This window comes from Ochlerotatus camptorhynchus, unplaced genomic scaffold (assembly GCF_037179485.1).
Source record: "Ochlerotatus camptorhynchus isolate MF236.1 unplaced genomic scaffold, CSIRO-AGI_Acam_v1.1 ptg000098l, whole genome shotgun sequence".
Classification (NCBI taxonomy): domain Eukaryota; kingdom Metazoa; phylum Arthropoda; class Insecta; order Diptera; family Culicidae; genus Ochlerotatus; species Ochlerotatus camptorhynchus.
The window spans coordinates 865,068-878,537 of record NW_027040588.1 but is presented as its reverse complement, the minus strand read 5'-3'; the positions used below and the strand labels follow the sequence as shown (position 1 = coordinate 878,537).

Sequence of the window (13,470 nt, the reverse complement as noted above, 5' to 3'; positions counted from 1 at the left end):
TTAACTGAAAGTGATTTTTCGATTTTAGTTACCAAAGTATGGAGAGCAGTAGCAGAAAATTAGATATTGGATGCGTTAACATGTAAGTTGAATTGATGAAGTCATTCAACACTTTTTCCGTAGTCTTCAGTAAAATTGATGACAGACTAATGGACCTAAATGCTTTTGGCTGCGTTTTATCACGCCTCCCGTTTTTCGGTATGAATATAACTCTTACCAATCTCCATTTTGAAGGAATGTAGTTTAATCTTAAACTCGCCTTATAAATCTTAGTTAGAGACGGAATCAGCATTGCTTCACCGGTTTGAAGTAGTACCGGGAATATGCCATCCACACCCGCAGATTTAAGATGCTGAAAAGATCTCACAGCATTCTCCACTCTGGCAATTGTGAAAATTTCATCAGCTATATTTGCTATGGTGGGGGGAGCTGTACGATGATAACCGGTCTACTTTGATTTATGATCTCTGCGACAACTTCAACATGACAATCCTTAACAATGGAGAAGTAACACGTTTGGTTGGTCCATCCTCTAATGGTAGCAGATTAAAGGGTGATACGGTCAAAATTTGGTCAAGGGAAAACGCGTGTAAATCGGTGAAATCGTTTATTTAAAAAATCAAATTAAATTTCTTTTTCAAGTTCAATTAGTATAAAATTCAGGAAAAAATATTCAGTTAGGCTTCCGCTTTTCCAAATCCGAATTGCCGGGCCTTACGCTTGACCCCTGCCATCAGATTTTGTACAGCCACCTTGTCCACCTTCTTCGCCGCAGAAACCAGTTTGCCTTGAACTGCTGCTCGCCCTTAGCAGTTTTTTTGGTCTTCTTTAGGTTCCGCTTGACAATAGCCCAGTATTTCTCAATTTGGCGGAGCTCTGGCGTGTTGGGAGGGTTCTTGTCCTTGGGAACCACCTGCACGTTGTTGGCGGCGTACCACTCCATGGCCTTTTTATCGTAATGGCAAGATGCCAAATCCGGCCAAAACAGTACGGAACAACCGTGTTTCTTCAGGAAAGGCAGCAGACGTTTATTCAAACACTCTTTCACGTAAATTTCTTGGTTGACAGTCCCGGAAGCTATGAAAATGCTGCTTTTCAAGCCACAGGTACAGATGGCTTGCCAAACCAGATATTTCTTTGCGAACTTTGACAGTTTCATGTGCTTGAAAACATCTGCTACCTTTCCCCTTCCTTTTGCCGTATAAAACTCCTGTCCCGGAAGCTGCTTGTAGTCGGCTTTGACGTAGGTTTCGTCGTCCATTACCACGCAGTCAAACTTCGTCAGCATCGTCGTGTACAGCCTCCGGGATCGCGCTTTGGCCGTCGTATTTTGTTTATCATCGCGATTTGGAGTCACTACCTTCTTATAAGTCGATAGTCCGGCTCGTTTTTTGGCTCGATGCACGGTTGTAGACGATACACCCAGCTTATTTGCGGCATCTCGGAGAGAGAGGTTAGGGTTTCGCTTGAAACTACCGGCAACTCTCTTTGTCGTCTCAGCGGCTTCCGGTTTTCGATTTCCCCCCGATCCAGACTTCCTGGCTCGGATTTTCGCGATGCGCGAGCAAAATTTTGATACGCTGCTCTTCTTGCTTGGACGGCATTTTGACAACTGAAGAGTGAATTCCAAAATCAAAATAGGAGCAACATTCTACACACACACACCTTCAAAATGATGGGTGTTCAGGTTTTTTAAATGCAAAATTGAAAGAAATACGTCAAGTTGATATTGACCAAATTTTGACCGTATCACCCTTTACTATGAGTCTCGAAGTGCTGGCGGGCATGTTGCCACTATCCGTCCGTTTTTCAGAGTTATCTCTGAGGCTCCTCACCCATTGCGAAGTAATTAACCCACTGGTGATCGAAAATTTTGAGAAGCCTCTGGAGCTAAATCCTCAAACATGTTTTATGACTTTGTACTACCTATATTTAACACAGGATGTCAGCCCTTCAAGAAATATTCCCAATCGTGTAGTCTTCTCCGATTTCGGCAATTCAGTGAATTTTGATTTATCTATGACGCAGGAAATCCGCGGAATTCCAGAGCATCATCGTCCTATGATTGCTCCGTCATTATACGCTGCAAAGTTTGGCCATATTGATTCTGCAAAAACGTTTTTCACAGATGGATCTCTAATAGAGGAGTCCGCTGGTTTTGGTGTATTTAATGAATTTCATAGCGCCCCTCGGAAACTTGAAGCTTCTTGTTCTGTCTATGTGGCTGAACTGGCAGCAATTCACTACACTTTGGAAACTATTGCTTCACTTCTTCCACACCACTACTTTATTTTTACGGATAGTCTCAGTTCTGTTCAGTTTTCTTTTGAAAATACGAGAACTGCTTAGTGCTTTATCCGTGCGCTCTTTCATCATCACCTTCGCGTGGGTCCCTTCGCATTGCTCAATTTTGGGCAATGAGAAGGCGGATTCACTTGCGAAGGTGGGCGCTATGGAAGGCGACATTTATGATCGACAGATCGCCTATAGTGAATTTTTCTCTATTTATCGTCAGCAGTCGCTCGTTAGCTGGCAACATCAATGGAGTGAAGGGAGCTTGGGACGATGGCTACATTCAATTATCCCTAAGGTGTCGAAGTTTGCATGGTTCAAAGGGTTGGACTTGAGTCGAGACTTCATACGCGTGATGTCTCGTCTCATGTCCAATCACTATTGTCTAAACGCTCACTTGTTCCGTGTAGGGTTGGGAGACAGCAATCTCTGTGAATGTGGACAAGGTTACCAGGACGCTGATCACATCCTTTGGTCTTGTGCGGAGTATCGTGGAGTCAGATCACATTTTTATGATTCCCTTCGGGCTCGAGGTAGACAACCTAATGTTCCAGTTCGGGATATTTTGGCTAGACGCGATCTGGAGTTTATGAAACTCATATATGTTTACTTTAAGGATATTAACCTTAGATTGTAAGTTTGATTAATCAAGATGAATAGAAATAATCTCATGCTTTAGGATTAATTAAATAGTTGTATCGTAAACCACATTTAAAACCTCCTTCTTCCCTTTTCCCATCCAAAAAAATGTAAATCTCCACTAACCTCGAGACGACCGCGAGTACTCGGTCCAGTTCCTTTAACTTTAAATATAAGACAGTAATAATGTATAACCCAAAGGATAACTCGGCTCTGTAAAGTTTGTTCGATTGAGCCTGTACAAATAAAGTAATTACAAAAAAAAAAATATTTGCTACGGTGTTTTCTGTTCTCTGAGACATTGGCGAAATCAGAATCAGAAATATCTGATTCCACACACAATACCGAACCTGGAAAATGTGTTTCCATCATTAAATTTAAAGTTTCAGAGGGAGATTTGGTAAAACCTTCATCATGACATTTAAGATTACCAAGATCAATCGTATGGTCTTTCGCAAGAGTTTTCTGTAATCTATAGGTGTACTGTTTATATTTTCACACATTTAAATCCAAGATCACCACTTAGATTTCCGTATTTCATTATTATATTCAGATAGGGTTTTCTTATATTGAGTGCAATCAGAAGTGATTTTCGCCTTATTGAACATCTTACGTGAAACTTTCCGAAGGCGTTCCAATTTCAAATTCCACCACGGCACATCCCTGTTAGAAGACGACCTTTGATAGGACAGCTACTGTTGTAGGAATTTATAATTCTTTCGTTTACCTTTTCTGAAAATGATTCCAATTGTTGGATAGAATCAATCGTCGTTTGTAAATATATCTGAATCTAAGCACTGTGCATATTGATCCCAGTTTGTTTTCCTAGGATCCCTAGATGCAGAAGGTAGTAAATCACTTCCACCCCATTCAAACATAATGTGTTTATGATCAGAAAGTGAGATTTCATCTGACACACGCCAATTTCGAATCTTCTCAGAAATTGCAGTGGCATTTGAAAAAGTAGGTTCATTTCCTTTGTTGCATATGTCTATATTATAAGATGATAAATTCCAAAAGGCACTCACCTCAACTGTTGATGTCCATACTACCCTACATGGTATGATGCGCATTTGCATCACAACCAATGATGAACGACTTGTTGTATTCTCTGCAATATTGGACTAATGAGGCGATCTCAGGAGCATCACCAGGAAAATAAGCCGAAGCAACTACAATCTCGGTTTTTCCCTTGGTGGTTGGTACCTCAACCATGACTGCGACGATGTCCCGTTTGATGAATTCTGTAATAGGGTAGCATTTCAATGTTTTATTAACCAGAATAGTAGTTCTAGGTGAAGTCTGCTTTTCGTCATAGTTTAACTTACATGCGTTTATTTCAATTCCTTGTATTTTTTTCTCTATTGGACCATATCTCTTGAATAAGCGCCATGTCCAGCTCCTCCTTTTTGAACCTCCGACTCAATACAGAAGAAGCACCTTTTGCATGGTGGAGGTTCACTTGCAGGAACTTAATGGGTTTCATTTTGTTTCTTAGATCGCTCATCTTTGCCTTTGGGGCGAGCGATAGACCCATCGTTTGATACTCGAGTTTTGATTAGCCTTAGCTGCGTTTCACTAAATCGGAAGTTCAGTACGAAGTCACGTTCCGACAGTGTCTTTAGCGAATCGACCACTCGGCATGTTTTTTTACGTTGGAGCGATTCAATATTTTCCAGCCATTCGTGCTTAAACCACAGACAAACAGACGTAACTCGCAGACGCTGGCATCGGATCACTTTGACGTTTCTATATATTCTATAGAAATTTTATGCAATATTGTTTACAAGTTAGCGAGCAAGCTTGTTTTCCGCTAGAAGCCAGATAGATGTCGTTACTGAGGTTATATGTTTTGAGATACTATGTTTTCAAGAACAAGTTTTTCAAAGAGTTACGTCTGTTTGTCTGTGCTTAAACCATCATTTTGACTCTCAATGAGTCTCTTAAACCTCTCATCGCTAAAGCCTGCACTTAGTGGGAGGAATGCGTGGAATATTTCCGGACGAGGGACCTCTTTCTCGTCCAGGGCAATAAGCTCAGCATTTTCCCAAGGAGTGAGTACCTTTTTCACATCTTTTAGCCACGTTGCTGTTGTTTGATCTTCGGTTTGATCCTTGCAAACCAGGGACAAATAACCTTGCTTGTAGCTGCATTTTGTGAACTTTGGTTTTATATTCTCATGCCTTTGCTCCTCGATTTTTAAGAGCAGAGCAGCCTGTACAGCATCGATTTGCGCTGTGTTCATTTGTTGTTCCAAGTATCCCTTTTACGATTATTCCAATCTTAACTAAACTTGCAACATCTTTGAAGGAGCGACCACCTGAGTTAGAATCAGCTGATGAACTTTTGGGATTCATGAAGCTCCTCCATTCCCATCAGCTTTTCCTTCACTCTGGTCAGCCTCCTTCATTGATTTTGCCTGATTGCCAGTATTGGATAATCCAGCGCGCACTTTTGGGCAATGATTCGACTTTGTCCTCTTAATGTCCGGCTTTTCTCCACTACGGTACTAGATTGGTGAGCAGATCCAAATACCATTAGTCATGCAATCTGAGCTTTTGAATGTGTGATACCGACAGGTAACAACCCGATGTGAACTATTGACTAGGTACTGGGGTGGTGTTCTAAGAAATTGCTCCAATATAATGTTTTCGATGGAGAATGATTTAATTTAAAATGCTTGCAAACCCAAAAAGTAGTCATATATTTGCCTTCAGGGTTTAGTGGAATTCCTTATTTATTGTATATTTAATGAAAGGAGAATTCCCTTTTTAATGCAGGGACTATTTCCTACTTTATTGAATATTTAAAGAATAGAATACTCTCTTCTCCATTAATTATTCGAAGAAGCGCCTGGTTTCCCACAATTCATTGATCCATTGAGAATTATTCATCTCCTTTGGATAAAAGCAAACGAAGAAATTTTCCATCTCTAAAATATTAATTTATTAAAATCACGTGCTGTTCTTTTCACACACACGGCCAATGAATCTGGCTCATATTTGAGTTGCGTTCACTCAAAATCGCAAAACCGTAGCGTCGCTCATAGATTGAGTAAAATATTACTCAAGTATGAATAAATGTCACGCATAGGTTATTCTTGGTCTTACAATCGGCAAATAAATCCAGTGGATCATTTTAAGTTTTAGACTCTATTTCCAACCAAAAGTTTGTTGTTTTTACCTCATTAACAACTTGCTCTAGATGTGAATTCCGATTGAATTTGCTGTCCTTAATGAAGGCCTAAGTACTTTTTCGTTTTCGGATTTGAAAGATCGTCGGTTACAGTGGCCTGCTTACTGAGCAGAAAAACGCTGTCCCAGGTCCTTACATATCAAAGAGATTTATGGTAAAGTCGCTTGTGTATCGTGTATTTTGCGAAACTCGTTGTTGTCGTTGGTTCCGGGTTTGAATGGATACACAAATTTGAGCAACGGTATTATGTGATATGAGGGGCTCGGTGGCCTTAGAGCAACCGTTTTTGCTTACTGAGCAGAACATCATGAGTCTAATCTCAGGCCCATCCACATTCAAGATTCGTCAATCGTTTTATTTGTTAATATGACTACATGGTAATAACAGCAACTCGGTGATGAAAAAGGTGCTCGTCTGCCTAGTGGCAAACGTTTTTGCTTACTGAGCAGAAGACCGTGGGTTTAGTCCCAAGCTCCTTCGCGTTATATGATCGTTAGGACATCAATTCAGCTTATCGTTTACCAAAACGAACCCTGCTGCAAACCCAACCCTCTTATCCAACATCCCAGTGATTCCTCGTAGAAGTGCAGAGGTGTTCTCGGCTTCCATCAAAGCGAGTGTCATGTCAACACAATCCTTCCCATTCCTTTCTTGACCTGTGTTCGGGCGCGGCCGGCGCTGGTATTGCCTAATTTAAGATCAGCAGTTTTTACACATTGAGGATGATTGCTAGTCCCAAGCATCGTCTATTGGTTCTCTGTGTAATTATAGCTGATCTGGCAGTAACAGAGTAGCAACCGTGGGCGGTCAATCAAGCTCAAGCTCAAGCTCAAGCTAATGTCCGGCTTTTCTCCACTGCTACCTTGATCGCCATCTCTCGATCGCTTAGCAGTGTTTGGAGTCCCAGAAACAGCGTTAGCAAAAATTTGTTTCCGAGCTTTCTCCATGCTCATCCCTGATTCAATGCATTTCTTAATTTTGTTTGTTTTTGTTTTCGAAAGGTTTTTGCGCCACTTGATTTTCGACGCACTTTCAGTGGAAGGGTTACTTCCACTCCCACTAACGATAACCGACTTTATGGTGACGTTTATTCCATCATCATCTGCGTCACTCTCGCTTTACATCGGTCCGTCTTTCAAATCGTCGCGTTTTGGAGTATCGAGGATAGAAGAGGAACAGGATTGCACCTCTGTGACAGAATCACTCAAAAATTGATTCTCCATGAGCTCATCGGTACCAACGGATGTATCAATCTCCATCTTTTCAGATTGAGGTGGGCAGCTTGTAGCTTTTCCGTTTTCAACAGTACTCCAATTGCAGTATCAAAATATATTAGCTTAAAGCAACGATCTGTTTTAGCGTGTTATAGCTGAAAATAATAATAATACGATGGAATCGAAATTAAACTTAAACTCTACAAAAATAATTTGATTGAACGATAAAATGTACCAGATGAATTAACATATATATTTCCGTGTTGAATTTGTCATCTACACTTTAATAGTGCAAATCCAAAATCAAAAATAAAACCCTTATTTTCATTTATTTATTTATTACTATTATTCCGCTTAGCACTTTACAGTGAAACTCGCAGCGCTGATTCGATGCAAGCTCCAACTGGAATACCATTTCTGCAAGTTTGCATGCAATATTCCATGTAAGCATTTGACAGTTTTGCACTACAAGAATATTCTTGCAGTTACACCAACAATCAATACGAAACTAACGATTTTAAATTGGCTCACTACTTGACTAGCCTATTGGTCCCAAGCAAATGATTAACGTATCCCATTCTAGTCAAGATTCTAGTACTACGCAATGTTTGTTTTGATTCGCTATGAAAGTTTGACAGATAAAATGAGGGGTTATTGGTTTTTCCTATGTTTCGCGGGGTGAATCGATTAGCTTGGGACCGAAGAGAGTACCAGAGCTGAGCCAAAAAGTTGAGCACGTTATTTCGGGACCTTCTAGTCTTAGAGTTACCTCTATGGTTACACCTTCGTCTTGCATAATGGACGATTTCTTTTCTCGTTTCCTTTCCTCTATTGTACAGTTAACAGAGGAAATAACACTTTATATCACTGTTTCTCACCTGTACACTCGTGATATTCTTCAACAGAAGCACCAAAATCACCTTTTTCACTTACTTACCTTACCAGTCAGACTAAGGCCTTGTTGTTCTCTGCTGTCCGAAGAAGTCGTCTCCACTCTACTCGATCCATGGCCACACTTCGCCAACCTCGCAGTCTGCGAAGGGTCCGCAAGTCGCCTTCTTCTTGGTCGATCCACCTTGCCCGCTGCACGCCTATTCTTCTTCTTCCTGTTGGGTCGCTTTCTAGAACCATTTTCACTGGGTCGTCGTGCGGCATTCTTACGACGTGCCCAACCCACCGTAGTCGCCCAATTTTTGCAATGTGGACGATGGATGGTTCTCCCAGCAGCTCGAGCAATTCGTGATTCATTCGCCTCCTCGACGTTCCGTCATCCATCTGCACTCCACCGTAGATGGTACGCAACACCTTCCGTTCGAAAACACCAATGGCGCGTTGGTCCTCCACGAGCATAGTCCAGGTCTCGTGGCCGTAGAGTACCACCGGTCTAATCAGCGTCTTGTAGACAGTCAACTTCGTGCGGTGGCGAATTTTATTCGACCGGAGCGTCATCCGGAATCCAAAGTAGGCACGATTTCCTGCCATAATACGTCTTTGAATTTCTCTGCTGGTATCATTTTCGGCGGTCACCAGTGAGCCCAAATACACGAACTCATCGACCACCTCGATTTCGTCACCGTCAATCTGAACTCGGGGTGGAAGGCTAACATTGTCTTCCCTAGAACCTCTTCCTTTCATGTATTTTGTCTTTGATGCGTTGATGGCAAGTCCAATCCGCCTAGCTTCAGCCTTCAGTCTGATGTACGTTTCCGCCATCATCTCAAAGTTCCGTGCCATGATGTCAATGTCATCGGCGAAGCCAAGTGGCTGAATGGGCTTCCTGAAGATCGTGCCACTCGTGTCTATCCCAGCTCTTCTGATCACACCTTCTAACGCGATGTTGAATAGCAGACACGAAAGTCCATCACCTTGCCGTAGCCCCCTTCGAGATTCAAAGGGACTCGAGAGTGTCCCCGATACTCGAACAACGCACATCATTCGATCCATCGTCGCCTTGACCAATCGCGTCAGTTTATCCGGAAATCCGTACTCGTGCATAATCTGCCATGGCTGATCTCGATCGATTGTGTCGTATGCGGATTTGAAATCGATGAACAAATGATGTGTGGGCACGTTGTATTCGCGGCATTTCTGCAGAACCTGCCGAATCGCGAAAAATTGGTACGTGGTAGCGCGCCTGGTTTTGCCCCACGAACTCTCTTGCAAATGATGACAGGTGGCGGCATAGAATTTGGGAGAGTACCTTGTAGGCGGCGCTCAGCAGTGTGATCGTGTGCAGCAATCCAACTTGTCGCCCTTTTTGTAGATTGGGCATACAACACCTTCCATCCACTCCTCCGGTAACATCTCCTCCTCCCAAATCTTGGCAATTACCCAGTGCAGCGCTCTAGCCAGTGCTTCACCACCGTATTTTAATAGCTCACTTGGTAGTTGATCTACACCAGTTGCTTTGTTGTTCTTCAGCCGACCGATCTCCCTCTCAACTTCTTGAAGATCAGGGGCCGGTAGCCTGTCGTCTTCTGCGCGTGCTCCAAGGTCTGTTGCCGTGCCACTTTAGTTTTCTGCTGCATCACCGTTGAGGCGATCCTCATAGTACTGCTTCCTCCTCTCAATCACATCACATTCGTTCGTGAGAAGGTTACCGTTCAAGTCCTTGCACATATAGCCTTTGCGCGAACTATTTAGCTTCTCATAGAATCTCCGTGTGTCGTTTACGCGGTACAGATTTTCCATAGCCCCGCGATCTCGGTCTTCCTACTGACGCTTCTTCCTTCGGAAAACCGAGTTTTGTCTGGTGCGCGCTTGTCTGTATCGCTCCACATTCAATCTCGTGCGGTGTTGCAGCATTCTCGCCCGTGCTGCATTCTTCTCCTCTACTAACAGTTTGCGTTCGCCGTCAAAGCAGTCATTTCTTCGGTCCGGTATTGCAGTACCTAGTGCCGCTGCAGCAGTATTACCTATGGCGGAACAAATGCCCCTCCAGCCATCTTCAAGAGAAGCTGTGCCAAGCTGCTCTTTCGTGGGTAGTGCAACTTCCAGCTGCTGCGCGTAGTTCTGGGCAACTCCGGCGTCCCGTAGTTGCTCAATGTTGGGTCGCGGCGTTCGATTTTGACGGGTGTTATGCACCGCCGAGAGTTTTGAGCGCATGCATACTGCAACTAGGTAGTGGTCCGAATTTATGTTCGCACTGCGGTACGTGCGGACGTTGATAATGTCGCAGGAAGGGGGTTGTTCAGCATGTAGCTATTGTGTCAATGGCCTTCCATGCATTCTCACACACATATTTGACGTGGCTGTTGAAGTTTAGCCGGGAATCGATCATCACTCCCAGGTTTTCAACACGTGCTTGAGGCAAAGGCGTGCTTTGGACCAAGAATGGAGCCTTATGGAACTACTGTTGTGATGCTAGTCGATCTCTGTCCCATATCTGTCTCGTAGACCTCAAACCAGGCTCTGGAAGTAACTCCTCAGAATCCTGCACAGGTAGTCAGCGCTCTGGAAATGGCTTTTTAGCTGCGCTGTTGAACACATTCTTCGATCAATTGTTATCGATCGTTATCATGGTGCAGTATCGATCTCCTCTTCACTTCTGCTTGGACGCCTACTCGGTTCTCTCGACCACTGCACACTGGTTCAGGAATGGAATCTAGCGGAGCAAAATTAATAACTCCGAAACGAAGAATTTCCGCGACTTGGTGTCTTGGGCAAAGTTTTTCATCATAATAAGGACCATCTATTGACATAAAAAAAATAGTTCAAAACTCTTCCGCAAAGATGGCGCCACTATCTAAATCCTTTCTCTGACGTTTTTGAGACTTTTTTTTCCAATGCATTGAAATGGCGTTTTGAAGACTTGACGACTTTTGCAAAGTTGCTTATCTTGATAAAATAAAAAAAAAAACTTTTCTTAAGACGTCAAAACTCCACAGCCTACTGTTTTCGAGTAAACAAATTCAAACCAAATAATTTCTAGTAGGAATACATTATATTAATGTAAATGAATTAACATGTAAAAGGTACATTGGATGAAAGATTGATTGATATTTGAGTGAAAAAAAACACCTTAAATCGTCAACTCAGTGCCAACATTTCAAAGGGGCGTAATGGCTTTTGTAAACAATGACTTTATCCGTCAATTTTTCGCGAATGAAATCTTACCTCTCCAAAATAACAATGCTAGCTGGTAGAGGAAACATTCATCTACCTGCTGGTGTCATTATTTTTCATGAGTGGACTTTTATTCGCGAGAAATCGACGGCTAAAGCCATTGTTTACAAATGCAATTACGCCCCTTTGAAATGTTGGCACTGATTTGTTAATTTTACCCCGTATGTACATTTAACCCCTGCTTCTCCTAACATTCGTATTACAGCGAAATGTAAGAATAACAATTATTCATAGCGTAGAGTTTGAGAATCCATGGTTAAAAAATTCAAAAATTTAGTGAAATCTGCAGGCTGACAAAATCGGAAGCTGACAAAATCGGGAAACGACGGTAATAATAATTTCCTTTAGTGGACCCGTCTATTGAAGGGGGTCTCCATACACAACAATAGGCTTCTAACGCTACTAACGTACCGCAACAATAGGACTGTTTCCCCTAAACGTTTAGTGGACAGGGGTTCACTTTAGAAAAAAGGGGTCTATTATAGAGAAATTGCACTACATTTTTGAACCAGTTTTATTTTTCAAACAGATGTCATACGCACAAGTGTTGAAATTGATGACCAATCAAAAACTTATCACATTTTTGTCGTTTGAATGAGAAAATCACACACACAAAGATACTTTTTGTTTCTACTAGGGGGTCCCCTATTGGACAATTTACCCAACGTCCATTTGAAAAATCCTCCTTGTTTCGGTTACAATATGCACATCGGAAAACAAATGGTCTCGAAAGGGTTAAGCAAATGTTTTGTTTTGGTTGTTTTTGACAGAATTCGGTGACGGTTTTGGATTGAGGCCCTCTTCAGATAAAACAGACATTAGTGCAAATCCTCCAAATGAGTTGAAATTGGTTGCAATAAACTTCAAGTTCACAGGTAGGTGACTGTTATTGATTTTGTTCAACCCAAGCGCATGTTCACAGTATTTTCAGGTAACGATGTTTTGGTATAAACAAAATCGTCCCCGAACAACAGGTACCCAATGAGTTACCTATAAAACATCAGAACTCTCCAGCAACCGCATCATCAAAGTTTCCGTGCTCTTTAGCAGATAAAGATGCTTCCCTTCGACAGCAACGATCAGCACATCTTCAAGCTGCTCATCATCGGTGACAGCGGAGTCGGCAAGTCATCGCTACTGCTTCGCTACGCGGATTGCAAATTCCCCCAGCAGCATCTGATCACGATCGGAGTGGATTTTAAAATTCGAACCGTCACGATCAATGGCGAACGGGTCAAGCTGCAAATCTGGGACACAGCAGGCCAGGAGCGGTTTCGGCTAATCACGAGCAGCTACTACCGAGGGGCGCACGGAGTGGTGGTGATGTATGACGTAACGTGCTTGCGGTCGTTTAACCATGTCAAACATTGGCTGGAGGAGGTGGAGTCGAACTGCGGTGAGGTGTGCCGGCTGCTGGTGGGGAACAAGAACGATAACCCCCAGCTGAAGAAGGTACCGTCGAGGGATGCCAAGAGGTTTGCCGACCGGTATGGGATGGAGTTTATTGAGACGTCTGCCAAGGAATGCTTCAATGTGGAGAAGGTGTTTACGACGATTGCAAGGTTGATGTTAGGGCAGAAGGCGCGAGAACAGGGGAGGGAGTGGGTTTATGTCGAAGATGAATCTATCATTCTGAATGACCCCAGGATCGAAGACATCCGGAAGCAAGGACTGTGTTGTTGAAATGTAAGCTGTATAATAATTGTATTTACGAAAACAACAGCCCTCTAATTTTGTAAATAAATTCATACAAAGATAAACTTTCATCCGTCTTTTGATCATGTTGATAAGCCAAAAATATGTTGTTTTGATTATGAATTCCTTTGCCGTTCCATTCCACCAGAGGTCTCCTTCTCCTGCTGTTCGTTCTCGTCTTGCAAAGTTCCACTCGTTCCGTAGGTCTGCATTTAATGAGTTACCGCCCGTGAGATGAGTTCGTTGATGATGATGATGAAAACAAGAAGGTGGCAGGAGGAAAACTTTATCCTCACGTAAAGCAGACCTT

The 13,470-nt window shown here is 42.6% G+C and overlaps 1 protein-coding gene across 2 annotated transcripts; it reads left to right on the top strand.

The window, feature by feature from the left end:
* Nucleotides 1–12,260: 12,260 nt before the first annotated feature.
* LOC135698898 (ras-related protein Rab-35-like) lies at nucleotides 12,261–13,148 on the top strand. 2 transcript variants are annotated; one of them, XM_065219041.1, is made up of 2 exons: nucleotides 12,261–12,340; nucleotides 12,397–13,148. In XM_065219041.1, exon 2 carries the CDS (start codon nucleotides 12,522–12,524, stop codon nucleotides 13,146–13,148), a length of 627 nt encoding a protein of 208 aa, XP_065075113.1. In that variant the 5' UTR covers nucleotides 12,261–12,340; nucleotides 12,397–12,521. The 2 variants fall into 2 exon arrangements, with proteins under 2 accessions (XP_065075113.1, XP_065075114.1); XM_065219042.1 differs by having other exon boundaries at nucleotides 12,276–12,340; nucleotides 12,388–13,148.
* The last annotated feature ends 322 nt before the right edge of the window (nucleotides 13,149–13,470 follow it).

What these genes read in the sequence shown, in the direction of transcription:
- LOC135698898 (XM_065219041.1), top strand. Translation starts at nt 12,522, where the DNA reads ATGCTTCCCTTCGACAGCAACGATCAGCACATCTTCAAGCTGCTCATC.